General features: G+C 39.0%; 1 protein-coding gene across 5 annotated transcripts in view; it reads right to left on the bottom strand.

Annotated features, from left to right (window-relative positions):
• UBE2Q2 (ubiquitin conjugating enzyme E2 Q2) overlaps positions 1–18,233 on the bottom strand; it is a 73,319-nt gene that overhangs the window by 10,428 nt on the left and 44,658 nt on the right. For all 5 annotated transcript variants that reach the window (XM_019832015.3, XM_019832014.3, XM_019832013.3 and 2 more), the window contains 2 exons: positions 1,603–1,651; positions 1,058–1,153 (listed from right to left, as the gene is read on the bottom strand). In XM_019832015.3, the coding sequence (XP_019687574.1) occupies positions 1,058–1,153; positions 1,603–1,651 (145 nt within the window). The remainder of the gene's footprint in view (positions 1–1,057; positions 1,154–1,602; positions 1,652–18,233) is intronic.

Raw genomic sequence — 18,233 nt, 5'->3', positions numbered from 1 at the left:
GTTACAGATGACTTCAGTTTTTTATATTTTTTCCTGTATTAAAAACCATGCACTGCGCATAAATTTTGTCAATACAAAAAATAAAATTCTAATAGCCTACTACATAATCATTCTATCGGCACATTTAATACACCTAAAATATACACACTGTTAAGAATGCTAGTTAAATGTAGTTAAGTAATTCACTAGTGTTCAATAATTAACTTCTAGACTTTACACAAAATGATATTTTATTCCAGTGCAAAGAAATAGCTGTTAAAAGAACTCAAGTAAAATAAGTTATTGTATAGTACTATCCCAAACAGATGATTTTTCAAATGGCCTTCTCAATTTTTTGCTTCCTCTGTGAGTTAAGACTCTAGTGGACATGCTTTGATGTGCAATACATTTATAAATACATTATTTAGATTTCATACTATTTGGATAGGCATTTAACACAAGATTCACAGACCTTTAGGAACTCCAAATTTTTAAAAATGTTAGGTTAGGATAACTTCCATCACACAAATACTTTTGCAAAATATACTAACTTCAGAGTATCGTCCTTGGTCCATTTAACTGTTTCAAGAAACTACAATTAGACATGGAAAGATGTTTCGGATATAGTGAATAAAGAACACAACACAGTGGGTAAGAGTAGAGACTAATACCAGACTGTCTGCTTCCAATTTTTGTTCTGCCACCTGTCATCTTAGACAAGTTATCTAACCTCTGTGTGCTTCAGTTTCCTCATCTACAAAATGAGAATAATAATACCTACTCTTAGGTTAGTAAAAGGATTGAAAGAGTACATACAAGTAAAAAGTTTAGATCAAAGCCTAGCATATAAATGCTCACTGGAAATTGACTATTCTAACATGATCTCAAGTTTGGGAAACTTCAAAGTACGTATAATTTTTTTACTAGTATTTTTTAACTTACATACCAATAATAGATTTACAATTATAGACATGTCTTTCTATAGTAAGAATAACAAAGACTAAAAGAACAACACGTCTCCTAAGGTAACAGAAAATATAGATTATAAATGATTATGTCATCGTCTTAATAAAAGTACCTTATTTGCTCCAAACTGTACTCTGGCTTTGCCTTTGACTAAGGTAGCATTGATTTGCATGATGACTGATTCTATTGAGTAGGCACTGCTCCAGCCCTACAGGAAGAAGAAAACACTTCTCTAAAACATAATGGTACTCTTGATTCCCACTTGGGAAAACTTAACAAAATGGCATATAAATAGCTCTACAACAGCAAGACAATGTTAAGAAGTCTGCATGCAAGAGAAAAAAGTTGGACCATTTCTAAAATCTCGTAAAACAAAAAAACCCCTATATTCTAAGTATCAAATATGAGCAAATTAGAACCTTATATACACATTGCTCTTAGAATGGCTATCCTTGCATAGATTAAACACTAAGTACAATGTCATTTTACTGATTTGCCTTAAATAGCTTTTTCATTATTAAAAGTAGGTGCTATTGAAAACAACTTTTTTTTAAGTGGGTGGTATTACATCAGAGTCTTTCCCCTCAGAATCTAATTTACATCATCAAAACACTCCACTGAGATTGAAAAATATGAGTATCATAAGAAATTAGTTACCTGTTTTGTGAGAAGTTCCATACATAGTGCTCCACCACCCAACACATACCTTAAAAAGAGAAATGGATTCTTAATCTGCTAGATCTCAGTTTCTTCTTAATTTTTAATATTTTATTTTTTTATTTATGTTGAGAGAGAAAGAGAGAATGAGAGCGAATGAGCAGGGGAGGAGCAAAGAAAGAGGGGGAGAGACAGAATCCCAAGACAGAATCCCACACACTGACACACTGTCAGTGTGGAGCTCAATGTGGGGCTTGAAGTCAGGAATCATGAGATCATGATCTGAGCCAAAAAAATCAAGAGTCAGACACTTAACCAACTGAGCCACCCAGGTGCCCCCCTTGTAATTCTTAAAGTACTACCACTAAGGAAGTATGCATACAACCAAAGGTTAGAAGATAACATGCAAAAATGAGAAGAGTGATTAGGGTTCTAGGACAAAGGGTAGTTAAAAAATTCGAATGCCATCGCTTTATTATAGTCTTATTTTTTTTTTTAAATAATGAATCTTAGAATGCTTAAAGATGCTAAGGATGTCTGTCAGAAACTAGGAACTTAGCCTAAATATTTTAGAGAATGGAAAATGCTATATTCATCTGAATATTTCTCTACCATCATGTTAGCCAATGGCACCAACTTTACCTTATCTATAATAATGAACACCCACATTTTGTGGTTTAAATTGTTTTTATCCATTCTTTTGTGAGGATCAAATGGTTCTGACCACAGAGCCCCTCTCTGGGACTCCTCAATTTCTCTTGCTAATCCTGAGAACTGTTCTCTGAACCAGACAACTTCTGGGAATTTCCTGGATCTCTCTTAGGAAATCATTATTTAGATCAACATTATTCAACCTTTTGACCCCTTCTCAAACAAAATAATTTCATTTCTACTTTGTTATTTTAAACTTAAAGATACATGAAATATCATGTCTAAAAATAAAATCAAGAGCATGATAATTATAGAAGAAGGACTGATAAATCTTGAAAACATGTAAGCTAAGACCACAGGTCTGATTAGATATAAGTGAACACTGAGTCCATTACAAACTTTTTTTGTCCCCAGGGACTTTCCCCCCTTGCCTGAGATTCCTTCTGCTCCCTACTCTTCCAAATGCCGTATTTCCCCCCAATAAAACTCGTCAAGACCATTCTAGCCTGCAGATTTTGTATTCTGGCTAACGAAACACATCCTTGTGTTGACCTAACCAAATTACAGAAAAGTAAGGAATCTAAAAACTTCTACTATAGACCATTATAATTGTTACAGTGAAATTATTCAATAATGGAAATTATTCAATAATTCCCACTTCCTGGAGAATTTAAGCAAGTGTCTCTACCTGGCTGCACCAGACCTTGGAAACTTCCAAAGTTAAAGTTTATAGGAGGAAAAGAAAAACACTTCAAAACACTAGATTTGGGTGGAGAGTCATGGGATTTTAAACTTCTTTGTATATTCCCCAATGTTCCTAAAACACAGAAATCTATCTCCAACCATTTGACTCTCCCAATGGGCTCAGAGTGTCTTATGTATAATGGTTTTAAATAAGCACTTGCTAATTGAACAGAATTAAAAGATCCATGTTTTCATTTGGATTTTGCTTTCTCCACAAATTGCTCAGACTCTAGTAATCTGTTAATGAGTTAACACTATTCTTGATCCTTACACTTCAGAAATACAAAATGCAGACAGGGACTCCAGGACTTATCTTAGGAAAAGGAGTTATGTAGGCCAGCCTGAGTTACCAATTATCCAACTGCCACATTTCTTTTTAGCACTCCACTCTTTATTCTGAGGATGGAGAGTCTTTCAGGTGGGAAGAAGTTTTTGTACTCACAGGCCAAAGAAAGTATGTTTTCTACAATGCTATAACTACGCAAATGTCTAGTACCCATACAAAAAGTGAGATAAGTAAATTTTTCCATAATACACACTATCAGCAGCATTTACACCTAAAAGGAGTGCCTGATAGAACTCTACTTCCATACTGAGTTATATTCATTTTATGATATATGTTCCAAACCCTTACTGTTCTTTGCCTCCAAACAAATAGTTCCTGCTGAATATTGAGACAATTCAAGAACACTGGAAAGAAAAAAAATAACAATCTACTGGTCATTTAAAGATAATATGCCACATTCACAGGCAAAGTAATATTTTCAGCTTAAAAAACTTCAGTTGTGGGTGCCTTGCTGGCTCAGTTGGTGAAGTGTGTGACTCTTGATCTCAGGGTGTGAGCTGAGCACTGGATGTAGATATTACTTAAAAATAAAATATTTAAAAAACAAGAACAACCAACCAAACAAAAACCCTTCAGCTGCCAAAGTTATAAAATAAACACTATCCTAAAGCTTAGCCTCTTCAGGCAATTTGTGATTTTTGTTTTACTAGGAGCTTCTTGCAAGAAAGTTTGCTAGCTAACTTGCCCATCCACAAGCTACAATGATCACTTAAATTGCACTGATGAGGAGACAACAGAAACCATGTATCAGTACTAAAGTGTTAATACAACATGATTCTTAAGTGAGCCTAAGAAAGAAATGAGAAATGTAAAATTTTTAGTTTTTAAAAAATGTTTATTTATTTATTTTTTGAGAGAGAGAAAGAGCACAAGCAGGGGAGGGGCAGAGAGAGAGGGAGACACAGAATCTGAAGTAGGCTCCAGGCTCTGAGCTTTTAGCGGAGAGCCCGATGCAGGGCTTAAACTCAAGAACTTTGAGATCACAACCTGAGCCGAAGTCAGATGCTTAAGTGACTGAGCTACCCAGGCCCCAGAAATGTAAAATTTTTGTATTAGAGTCAAATTCTTCACAATAATCACATTTTAAAAAAAGGAAGACTTATTAGCCCACATAAAACAGTCATGACCCTTCCCTTCCTTGAGGCAAGGAAATATTAATTATTGATTGTAAGAACAGAGGCTTTAGATAGGAATGAAAGATAATGCTGGCACTTAAAACCAGATTATTAACATGTTCCCTCAATACAAACAGAAACAACCCATGGTCATCTAGAAGTAGTGATAGTCTCTTCATGGATGACTGGGGCACAAGTAATAATTCACATTATATCAACCAATAAAGAAAGCATTTTCAGTTGCCTACAAATAGCTCTCACAATGTATTAATGAGAGAAAAATAATCTTTATGATGCTCTCTCAAGTTACTACACTCTGATCTGGATTAAGCAAGAAAGATAGATAGTAGTGGCTCATTAAAATAACTCATAAAAATATCAAGACAGAATTATGTATTACCCTAAATTGTCTACACCTTGCTAACCTACTGTATTTCCCTATCTGATTCATTGAGTCCCAAATATTTACTGCACACATATATGCTACACACTGAGCCAGGCAGAGTATACGTTGAAGAAAACTGACAGGACCCTGTCCTTCATGATGGGAAAGGGGACCCAGAGTTCTATGAGAAGGAATAACCAAGGGGCTTTTTAAAAGTATGGTAGTCAGGAGCAGCATTTCTAAGAGAAATGCACAAGCTGAATTTGCAGGACTTAAAAGTGTGGGTAGGAGTAACATGCCAGGCAGATGAATGTATGTTTAAGAAAGGTTATGAGGAGGTGTGCCTGGGTGGCTCAGTTGGTTGAGCATCCACCTCTTAATTTCGGCTCAGGTCATGATCCCAAAATCGTGGGATCCAGCCCTGCACCTGCCTCCATAATGAGTGTGGAGTCTGCCTAAGATTCTAAAATATTTAAAGAAATATTAAAAACAAGAAAGGTTATGAAGGAAAAAAAAAGTGTGCTGGGTACTGGGGGCTGAAAGATATCCAGTGGGGTACCAGCTTAGACAGGGGAAGTGTGGTACAAGAGTATTAAAGAGATAGGGCACCTGAGCGGCTCAGTCAGTTAAGCATCCAACTTCGGCTCAGGTCATGATCTCGCGGTCCGTGAGCTCGAGCCCCGTGTCGGGCTCTGTGCTGACAGCTCAGAGCCTGGAGCCTGTTTCAGATTCTGTGTCTCCCTCTCTCTCTCTGACCCTCCCCCGTTCATGCTGTCTCTCCCTGTCTCAAAAATAAATAAGTAAACGTTAAAAAAAATGTTTTAAATAAATAAATAAAAACATACTCCTTTAAAAAATAATAATAATAAAATAAAGAGAAAGACAAGGGCAAGATCACAGGTGGCTTACGGTAAGGGTTGGGGTGCCTGGGTGGCTCAGTCAAGTTAAGAGTCGACTTCAGCTCAAATCATGATCTTGCCTTGCGGTTTTTGAGTTTGAGCCCGCACTGGGCTCTGTGCTGACAGCTCGGAGCCTGGAGCCTGCTTTGGATTCTGTGTCTCCCTCTCTCTCTCTGCCCCTCCCCCACTCACACTTTGTCTCTGAAAAAAGAATAAACCTTAAAAAAATTAAAAAAGAAAAAAAAGCATATGGCAAGGGCATCAACCTGTAAGAGCAAATGGAAAGATACGGAAGAGTTTAAGCAGGGGAGCAACATAATCAAACACAAATTTATAAAATATCACTTTTAAGCTTACATGAGGGAAGGAACAGAGGAGTCCAGTCAGAAATCCTCTGAAGTGATGGCAGTAGCAACAGAAATGGAGACAAGTAACTGGATCTGGGAACCCTCTGAGAAGGAGAATTATAAGACCGGATATGGGAAATGAAGGAAAGATGTTATAAAGAATAACTCCCAGTTCAATAACTGAGATATGAAAGGCTGGGAAAGGAGACTGGAAAGGAGAGGAGTTCAAGTTTTTGTGCTACAAAATTTGAGATGCCTATGTAAGAGATATTCCAGGGGCACCTGGGTGGCTCAGTCAGTTAAGCATCCGACTCTTGATTTCAGCTCAGGGATAATCTGACAGCATGGAGCCTGCTTGGGATATTCTCTCTCTCTCTCCCCCCCCCCACCCCGCCCCTCCTCTGCTCGTGCTCTCTCTATCAAATAAATAAATTTTAAAAAGAGAGAAAGACATTCCAGTAGAGATGTCAAAAAACAGGTAGACACTGGGAGCAGTAAAGATATATAAAAATGCAGGATACAAAACCTGGGAGTCACTGACACAGGAGGTATTTTGAAAGCCATGGGAGCTTTTTTAATAAATAATACTAGAGTAATTGGACCATTAGGCAAAACTCTAGGACCTAAATCTCATACCTTAGACAAAAACTAACTCAAAATGATTCATAAACTTATCTGTAAAATGTAAAACTATAGAACTTTGAGAAAACACAGAACAGGAGAAAATCTTCAAGATCCAGGACAAGGCAAAAGTTCTTAAAATTGATGCCAAAAGCATATAATCCCTAGAAGGAAAAACATCTATAAACTGAAACTCATCAAAACTAAAAACTTTTTGCAAGATATAAAATCAATATATCAATAACAGATTTTTTATCTGTTGCATTTCCATATGCTAGTAATGAAATATCAGAAAGAGAAATTAAGAAAATGATCCTATTTACAATTGCATTAAAAGGAATACCTAGGTATAAATTTAATGAAGGACTCTAAAACCTCTAAGACACTGATGAAAGAAATAGAAGGTGACACAAATAAATGGTAAGATATACTGTGCTCATGAACTGGAAGAATGCTGTTTTGGATAATAGAGGCATTTAAACAACCTACAGACTCAGTGCAATCCCTACCAAAATACCAACGTTTTTCAGAAAACTAGAACAAAATCTTAAGATTTGTATGGAACCACAAAAGGCTGAATAGCCAAAGCAATCTTGAGAAAAAAACAACAAACCTGGAGGTATCACAAGTTCATATTTCTTTTTTAATTTTTTTAACGTTTATCTATTTATTTTTTTAATATATGAAATTTATTGTCAAATTGGTTTCCATACAACACCCAGTGCTCATCGCAAAAGGTGCCCTCCTCAATACCCATCACCCACTGTCCCCTCCCTCCCACCCCCCATCAACCCTCAGTTTGTTCTCAGTTTTTAACAGTCTCCTATGCTTTGGCTCTCTCCCACTCTAACCTTTTTTTTTTTTCTTCCCCTCCCCCATGGGTTTCTGTTAAGTTTCTCAGGATCCACATAAGAGTGAAACCATATGGTATCTGTCTTTCTCTGTATGGCTTATTTCACTTAGCATCACACTCTCCAGTTCCATCCACGTTGCTACAAAAGGCCATATTTCATTCTTTCTCATTGCCACGTAGCATTCCATTGTGTATATAAACCACAATTTCTTTATCCATTCATCAGTTGATGGACATTTAGGCTCTTTCCATAATTTGGCTATTGTTGAGAGTGCTGCTATAAACATTGGGGTACAGGTGCCCCTATGCATCAGTACTCCTGTATCCCTTGGGTAAATTCCTAGCAGTGCTATTGCTGGGTCATAGGGTAGGTCTATTTTTAATTTTCTGAGGAACCTCCACACTGCTTTCCAGAGCGGTTGCACCAATTTGCATTCCCACCAACAGTGCAAGAGGGTTCCTGTTTCTCCACATCCTCTCCAGCATCTATAGTCTCCTGATTTGTTCATTTTGGCCACTCTGACTGGCGTGAGGTGATATCTGAGTGTGGTTTTGATTTGTATTTCCCTGATAAGGAGCGACATTGAACATCTTTTCATGTGTCTGTTGGCCATCCGGATGTCTTCTTTAGAGAAGTGTCTATTCATGTTTTCTGCCCATCTCTTCACTGGGTTATTTGTTTTTCGGGTGTGGAGTTTGATGAGTTCTTTATAGATTTTGGATACTAGCCCTTTGTCTGATATGTCATTTGCAAATATCTTACGTTTATTTGTTTTTGAGACAGAGAGAGACCGAGCATGAAGAGGGGTGGGTCAGAGAGAGAGGGAGACACAGAATCTGAAACAGGCTCCAGGCTCTGAGCAGTCAGCACAGAGCCCGACGCGGGGCTCAAACTCACGGACAGCGAGATCGTGACCTGAGCCAAAGTCGGACGCTTAACTGACTGAGCCACCCAGGCACCCCACAAGTTCTTATTTCAAACTATATTACAAAGCTATAGATTAGAGAAGATGGCGGCCTAGGGGGACGCTGGGCTCACCGCGCGTCCTGCTGATCACTTAGATTCCACCTACACCTGCCTAAATAACCCAGAAAACCGCCAGAGGATTAGCAGAACGGAGTCGCCGGAGCCAAACGCAGACGAGAGGCCCACGGAAGAGGGTAGGAAGGGCAGCGAGGCGGTGCGCGCTCCACGGACTGGCGGGAGGGAGCCGGGGCGGAGGGGCGGCTCGCCGGCCAAGCAGAGCCCCCGAGTCTGGCTGGCAAAAGCGGAGGGGCCTGACGGACTCTGTTCCCACAACAAGCGCGACTTAGCGTCTGGGAGGTCATAAGTTAACAGCTCTGCTCTGAAAGCGGGAAGGCTGGAGGACAAAGGGAGGGAGAGCTGCTGAGCCCCCGGACGACAGAGCTCAGTTTGGTGGGGAACAAAGGCGCTCGCCAGCACCATCTCCCCCGCCCATCCCCCAGGCAAAATCCCAAAGGGAACCAGTTCCTGCCAGGGAACTTGCTCGCTCTGCGCAAACACCCAACTGTGTGCTTCTGCGGAGCCAACCCTCCGGCAGCAGATCTGACTCCCTCCCGCTGCCACAGGGCCCCTCCTGAAGTGGATCACCTAAGGAGAAGCGAGCTAAGCCTGCCCCTCCTGCCCCCGTGCACCTTGCCTACCCACCCCAGCTAATACGCCAGATCCCCAGCATCACAAGCCTGGCAGTGTGCAAGTAGCCCAGACGGGCCACGCCACCCCACAGTGAATCCCGCCCCTAGGAGAGGGGAAGAGAAGGCACACACCAGTCTGACTGTGGCCCCAGCGGTGGGCTGGGGGCAGACATTAGGTCTGACTGCGGCCCCGCCCACCAACTCCAGTTATACACCACAGCACAGGGGAAGTGCCCTGCAGGTCCTCACCACGCCAGGGACTATCCAAAATGACCAAGCGGAAGAATTCCCCCAGAAGAATCTCCAGGAAATAACAACAGCTAATGAGCTGATCAAAAAGGATTTAAATAATATAACAGAAAGTGAATTTAGAATAATAGTCATAAAATTAATAGCTGGGCTTGAAAACAGTATACAGGACAGCAGAGAATCTCTTGCTACAGAGATCAAGGGACTAAGGAACAGTCACGAGGAGCTGAAAAACGCTTTAAACGAAATGCATAACAAAATGAAAACGACGACAGCTCGGCTTGAAGAGGCAGAGGAGAGAATAGGTGAACTAGAAGATAAAGTTATGGAAAAAGAGGAAGCTGAGAAAAAGAGAGATAAAAAAATCCAGGAGTATGAGGGGAAAATTAGAGAACTAAGTGATACACTAAAAAGAAATTGGGGCGCCTGGGTGGCGCAGTTGGTTAAGCGTCCGACTTCAGCCAGGTCACGATCTCGCCGTCCGTGAGTTCGAGCCCCGCGTCGGGCTCTGGGCTGATGGCTCGGAGCCTGGAGCCTGTTTCCGATTCTGTGTCTCCCTCTCTCTCTGCCCCTCCCCCGTTCATGCTCTGTCTCTCTCTGTCCCAAAAATAAATAAACGTTGGAAAAAAAAAATAAAATAATAATATATGCATAATTGGTATCCCAGAGGAGGAAGAGAGAGGGAAAGATGCTGAAGGGGTACTTGAAGAAATTATAGCTGAGAACTTCCCTGAACTGGGGAAGGAAAAAGGCAATGAAATCCAAGAGGCACAGAGAACTCCCTTCAGACGTAACTTGAATCGATCTTCTGCACGACATATCATAGTGAAACTGGCAAAATACAAGGATAAAGAGAAAATCCTGAAAGCAGCAAGGGATAAACGTGCCCTCGCATATAAAGGGAGACCTATAAGACTCGTGACTGATCTCTCTTTTGAAACTTGGCAGGCAAGAAAGAATTGGCACGAGATCTTCAGTGTGCTAAACAGAAAAAATATGCAGCCGAGAATCCTTTATCCAGCAAGTCTGTCATTCAGAATAGGAGAGATAAAGGTCTTCCCAAACAAACAAAAACTGAAGGAATTTGTCACCACTAAACCAGCCCTACAAGAGATCCTAAGGGGGACCCTGTGAGACAAAGTCCCAGAGACATCACTACAAGCATAAAACATACGGACATCACAATGACTCTAAACCCATATCTTTCTATAATAACACTGAATGTAAATGGATTAAATGCGCCAACCAAAAGACATAGGGTATCAGAATGGATAAAAAAAACAAGACCCATCTATTTGCTGTCTATAAGAGACTCATTTTAGACCTGAGGACACCTTTAGATTGAGAGTGAGGGGATGGAGAACTATTTATCATGCGACTGGAAGCCAAAAGAAAGCTGGAGTAGCCATACTTATATCAGACAAACTAGACTTTAAATTAAAGGCTGTAACAAGAGATGAAGAAGGACATTATATAATAGTTACAGGGTCTATCCATCAGGAAGAGCTAACAATTATAAATGTCTATGCGCCGAATACCGGAGCCCCCAAATATATAAAACAATTACTCATAAACATAAGCAACCTTATTGATAAGAATGTGGTAATTGCAGGGGACTTTAACACCCCACTTACAGAAATGAATAGATCATCTAGACACACGGTCAATAAAGAAACAAGGGCCCTAAATGAGACATTGGATCAGATGGACTTGACAGATATATTTAGAACTCTGCATCCCAAAGCAACAGAATATACTTTCTTCTCGAGTGCACATGGAACATTCTCCAAGATAGATCATATACTGGGTCACAAAACAGCCCTTCATAAGTTTACAAGAATTGAAATTATACCATGCATACTTTCAGACCACAATGCCATGAAGCTTGAAATCAACCACAGAAAAAAGTCTGGAAAACCTCCAAAGGCATGGAGGTTAAAGAACACCCTACTAACGAATGAGTGGGTCAACCAGGCAATTAGAGAAGAAATTAAAAAATATATGGAAACAAACGAAAATGAAAATACAACAATCCAAACGCTTTGGGATGCAGCAAAAGCAGTCCTGAGAGGAAAATACATTGCAATCCAGGCCTATCTCAAGAAACAAGAAAAATCCCAAATACAAAATCTAACAGCACACCTAAAGGAACTAGAAGCAGAACAGCAAAGGCAGCCTAAACCCAGCAGAAGAAGAGAAATAATAAAGATCAGAGCAGAAATAAACAATATAGAATCTAAAAAAACTGTAGAGCAGATCAACGAAACCAAGAGTTGTTTTTTGAAAAAAATAAACAAAATTGACAAACCTCTAGCCAGGCTTGTCAAGAAGAAAAGGGAGATGACCCAAATAGATAAAATCATGAATGAAAATGGAATTATTACAACCAATCCCTCAGAGATACAAACAATTATCAGGGAATACTATGAAAAATTATATGCCAACAAATTGGACAACCTGGAAGAAATGGACAAATTCCTGAACACCCACACTCTTCCAAAACTCAATCAGGAGGAAGTAGAAATCTTGAACAAACCCATAACCAGCGAAGAAATTGAATCGGTTATCAAAAATCTCCCAACAAATAAGAGCCCAGGGCCAGATGGCTTCCCAGGGGAGTTCTACCAGACGTTTAAAGCAGAGATAATACCTATCCTTCTCAAGCTATTCCAAAAAATAGAAAGGGAAGGAAAACTTCCAGACTCATTCTATGAAGCCAGTATTACTTTGATTCCTAAACCAGACAGAGACCCAGTAAAAAAAGAGAACTACAGGCCAATATCCCTGATGAATATGGATGCAAAAATTCTCAATAAGATACTAGCAAATCGAATTCAACGGCATATAAAAAGAATTATTCACCATGATCAAGTGGGATTCATTCCTGGGCTGCAGGGCTGGTTCAACATTCGCAAATCAATCAACGTGATACACATCACATTAACAAAAAAAAAAGAGAAGAACGATATGATCCTGTCAATCGATGCAGAAAAGGCCTTTGACAAAATCCAGCACCCTTTCTTAATAAAAACCCTTGAGAAAGTCGGGATAGAAGGAACATACTTAAAGATCATAAAAGCCATTTATGAAAAGCCCACAGCTAATATCATCCTCAATGGGGAAAAACTGAGAGCTTTTTCCCTGAGATCAGGAACACGACAAGGATGCCCACTCTCACCGCTGCTGTTTAACATAGTGCTGGAAGTTCTAGCATCAGCAATCAGACAACAAAAGGAAATCAAAGGCATCCAAATTGGCAAAGATGAAGTCAAGCTTTCGCTTTTTGCAGATGACATGATATTATACATGGAAAATCCGATAGACTCCACCAAAAGTCTGCTAGAACTGATACATGAATTCAGCAAAGTTGCAGGATACAAAATCAATGTACAGAAATCAGTTGCATTCTTATACACTAACAATGAAGCAACAGAAAGACAAATAAAGAAACTGATCCCATTCACAATTGCACCAAGAAGCGTAAAATACCTAGGAATAAATCTAACCAAAGATGTAAAGGATCTGTATGCTGAAAACTATAGAAAGCTTATGAAAGAAATTGAAGAAGATTTAAAGAAATGGAAAGACATTCCCTGCTCATGGATTGGAAAAATAAATATTGTCAAAATGTCAATACTACCCAAAGCTATCTACTACACATTCAATGCAATCCCAATCAAAATTGCACCAGCATTCTTCTCGAAACTAGAACAAGCAATCCTAAAATTCATATGGAACCACAAAAGGCCCCGAATAGCCAAAGGAATTTTGAAGAAGAAGACCAAAGCAGGAGGCATCACAATCCCAGACTTTAGCCTCTACTACAAAGCTGTCATCATCAAGACAGCATGGTATTGGCACAAAAACAGACACATAGACCAATGGAATAGAATAGAAACCCCAGAACTAGACCCACAAACGTATGGCCAACTCATCTTTGACAAAGCAGGAAAGAACATCCAATGGAAAAAAGACAGCCTCTTTAACAAATGGTGCTGGGAGAACTGGACAGCAACATGCAGAAGGTTGAAACTAGACCACTTTCTCACACCATTCACAAAAATAAAGTCAAAATGGATAAAGGACCTAAATGTGAGACAGGAAACCATCAAAACCTTAGAGGAGAAAGCAGGAAAAGACCTCTCTGACCTCAGCCGTAGCAATCTCTTACTCGACACATCCCCAAAGGCAAGGGAACTAAAAGCAAAAGTGAATTACTGGGACCTTATGAAGATAAAAAGCTTCTGCACAGCAAAGGAAACAACCAACAAAACTAAAAGACAACCAACGGAATGGGAAAAGATATTTGCAAATGACATATCGGACAAAGGGCTAGTATCCAAAATCTATAAAGAGCTCACCAAACTCCACACCCGAAAAACAAATAACCCAGTGAAGAAATGGGCAGAAAACATGAATAGACACTTCTCTAAAGAAGACATGCAGATGGCCAACAGGCACATGAAAAGATGTTCAGCGTCGCTCCTTATCAGGGAAATACAAATCAAAACCACACTCAGGTATCACCTCACGCCAGTCAGAGTGGCCAAAATGAACAAATCAGGAGACTATAGATGCTGGAGAGGATGTGGAGAAACGGGAACCCTCTTACACTGTTGGTGGGAATGCAAATTGGTGCAGCCGCTCTGGAAAGCAGTGTGGAGGTTCCTCAGAAAATTAAAAATAGACCTACCCTATGACCCAGCAATAGCACTGCTAGGAATTTATCCAAGGGATACAGGAGTACTGATGCATAGGGCCACTTGTACCCCAATGTTCATAGCAGCACTCTCAACAATAGCCAAATTATGGAAAGAGCCTAAATGTCCATCAACTGATGAATGGATAAAGAAATTGTGGTTTATATACACAATGGAATTCTATGTGGCAATGAGAAAAAATGAAATATGGCCTTTTGTAGCAACGTGGATGGAACTGGAGAGTGTGATGCTAAGTGAAATAAGCCATACAGAGAAAGACAGATACCATATGGTTTCACTCTTAGGTGGATCCTGAGAAACTTAACAGGAACCCATGGGGGAGGGGAACGAAAAAAAAAAAAAAAGGTTAGAGTGCAAGAGAACCAAAGCATAAGAGACTGTTAAAAACTGAGAACAAACTGAGGGTTGATGGGGGGGTGGGAGGGAGGAGAGGGTGGGTGATGGGTATTGAGGAGGGCACCTTTTGGGATGAGCACTGGGTGTTGTATGGAAACCAATTTGTCAATAAATTTCATATAAAAAATAAAAAAAAATAAAATAAAAATTATAAAAAACCAAACAAACTATATTACCAAGCTATAGTAATCAAAACAGTATGGTACCGGCACAAAAAGAGACACATAGATCAATGGAACAAAATAGAGCCCAGAAGTAAATACATATTTACATGGTCAATTAATCTAGGACAAAAAAAGACAAAAATATACAATAGGGAAAAAGACCATTTCTTCAATAGCGTTGGGAGAACTGGACAGCTACATGCAAAAGAATGAAACTGGACCATTCTCTTACATCACACAAAAATAAACTCAAAATGGATTAAAGACCTAACTGTTAAGATTTGAAACCATAAAACTCCTAGAAGAAAACATAGAGAGTAAACCCTTATAAATCAGTCTTAGCAATATTTTTCTGGATAGGTCTCTCCAGGCAAAGGAAACAAAAGCAAAAATAAACAATTAGGACTACATCAAACTAAAAAGTTTTTGCACATTAAAAGAAACCATCAAAAAAACAAAACAAAAAACAAGGCAACCTACTCGATGGGAAAAGCTATTCACAAATGGTATATCCAATAAGGGGTTAATATCCAAAGTGTGTAAAGAACTCCTACAACTCAACACCAGAAAAATTATAATCCAATTTAAAAATGGAAAACCTGAATAGATATTTTTCCAAAGAATACCTACAGATGGCTAATCAACATATGAAGAGGCTCACTAATCATCAGGAAAATGCAAATCTAAACCATATGATAATATCCACTCACACCAGTCAGAATGACCAGTATCAAAAAGACAAGAAGCATAAGTGTTGCCCAGGATGTAGAGAAAGGGAACCCTCATGCGCTGTTGGTAGGAATGGAAATTGGTGTACCCACTGTGGAAGAGAGTATGGAGGTTCCTCAAAAGAAATGTACTAAAAAGAAAAGTACATACAATCTAGTAATTCCACTTCTGGGTATTTACCCAAAGAAAATGAAAACATTAATTTGAAAAGGTAGGTTTACTGCAGTATTATTTACAATAGCTAAAATATGGACACAATCCAAGTGTCTATTGATAGATGAATGGATAAAGAAGTGATGTGCACACACACACACACACGCACACACACAGAGGAATATTACTCAGCCTTAAAAAGGAATGAGACCTTGCCATGTGTGACACATGGATAGATCTAGGGTATAATGCTAAGTGAATGAAAGAAGTCAGACAGGGAAAGACAAATACCATATGATTTCACTTGTATGTGGAATCTAAAAAATAAAACAAATGAACAAATAGCAAAAAAAATACAGACTTGTAGTTGCCAGGCCAGGGGGTAGGAGGAAGGTGGCATGGGGAGCGGGGGAGAATAGGTGAAGAGGATTAAGAGGTACAAACTTCCAGTTATAAAAGAAACAAATTATGGAGATAAAAAGGTCAGCACAAGAATATAGTTAATAATATTGTAATAACTTTGTATGGTGACAAATGGTAACTATACTTATCACAGTATGCATTTTATAATGCTTAAAATTGGCCAATCACTAGGTTGTACACCCAAAAGTAATGATAGTATATATCAACTATACTTCAATTTAAATAAATAAACTAAAAACCTTTGCTCCACAAGTAATTCTATTAAGAGGATAAAATGAAGGTACATACTGGAAGAAATTAAAAACCACATATCCAACAAAGGACTACTATGTAGTTCATATTAAATATTTTTTAATAAATATTCAACAATAAAATAAAAAACAATCCAATTAAAGAACCGGCAAGCAACATGGACAGATATTTCAGGGAAGAGAATATGAAATTGCCAAATAAGCACATAGAAAATATTAGATATTAGAAAATACACATTAAGGAAACAATTTTTTTAATGTTTATTTATTTTTGAGAGAGACAGAGACAGAGTGTGAGCAGGGGGTGGGGGGCAGAGAGAGGGAGACACAGAATCTGAAGCAGGTTCTAGGCTCTGAGCTGCCAGCACAGAGCCTGACGCAGGGCTTGAACTCACGAACCACGAGATCATGACGTGAGCCAAAGTCAGACATTCAACTGACTGAGCAACCCAGGTGCCCCAAAGAAACACAAATTAAAACCACACTGAGGTATCACTATCTCTCAGAATGGCTAAAATAAAAACAAGTGGGAACACCAAACGCTGGCAAGGATGTGGAGAGACTAGATCACTCACACATTCCTGGTATGGATATAAAGTGGTATAGTCACTATGGTAAAGTTTGTCAATTTCTTTAAAAATTCAATATGCTGCAATAACTATATGACCCAGCCATTCTACTCCTGGACATGTATCCCAGAGAAAGCAAAACACATTCATACAAAAACATGTATACAAGAACTCATATAAGCTTTATTTGCATCAGCCCAACACTAGAATCAAGCTAGAAGTCCTTCAAGTAGTAGCTGATTAAACAAAATGTGGTACATGGTACACCATGGAATACTTCCTAGCAATAAAAACAAACTAGTCAAACACGTAGATGAACCTCCAGGGAAATTAGGCCAAATAAAAAAACTAATTGCTAGAAATTACAATCCCAAAATGTATGATTCCATTTATGTAACTTTTTTTTCTGAAATGACAAAATATGAAAAATGCAGGATTAGTGGTTGCCAGAAGTTGGAAAAGTGGGTAATAAGAGGGAGATGGGTGTGGTTTAAAAATACAAGAAGGAGGATTCTTGTGTATTTGGAACTTCAGTATCTTCACTGTGGTGGTGGAGACACAAACACAGGTGATCAAGTTGTGTAGAACTTAATACATACATACATACAAATGAGTTATAAGAGAAACTGGGAAAATCTGAGTAAGTTCTATGGATTGCATCACAGTCTTATTGTGGTATTACACTACAGTTTTGTGAAACATTACCCTGGCAAGGTGTACAGGTATCTTTATTATTTCTTATAGCTGCATGTGAGTATACAATTATCTCAAAATTTTCAAAAAGCCACAGGAATAGGAGGAAATGAGAAAAGAGAAAGGACCTATACCAAATTCTGAAGAACTCCAACATGCAGAAGTCAGGTGAACAAGGAGTTGCCAGCTAGAGACTGAGAGGAGGCAGTCAGAAGCCAAGAGAAAAAGGTTTTCAGTGTTGTTGAGAAATCAGATAATCAAATATGATAAAGCCTGAAAAAGGACCCCTGGATTTACCAACATGGAAATCCCTGTTGGCAACAGAGTTTGGGAGGAATGTTAAGAGCCAATACCAGACTACAGGGGCTGAAGAGTGACAAGGAAGTGAAAAGTGTGATTATGTACACATTGCTGTGGGAGTGTAAGTGGTACAGCCGCTTTGGAAAACAGTCTGGCATTTCATTAAGAAGTTCAACAGTTACTAGAGGACCTAGTAATTCCACACATGTATGAAAGAAATGAGAATATACATGCAGACATTTATGTGAATGTTCATAGTAGCATTATTCATGATAGTCAAGGTATCACAAATGTACGGGGCTCCTGGGTAGGTCAGTCAGTTGAGTGTCTGACTCTTGATTTCAGCTTGGTCATGGTCTCGCAGTT

This window comes from Felis catus, chromosome B3, assembly GCF_018350175.1.
Source record: "Felis catus isolate Fca126 chromosome B3, F.catus_Fca126_mat1.0, whole genome shotgun sequence".
NCBI lineage: Eukaryota > Metazoa > Chordata > Mammalia > Carnivora > Felidae > Felis > Felis catus.
Note: the sequence above shows the minus strand (reverse complement) of the source record. Positions and strands in the feature narration are given on the sequence as shown.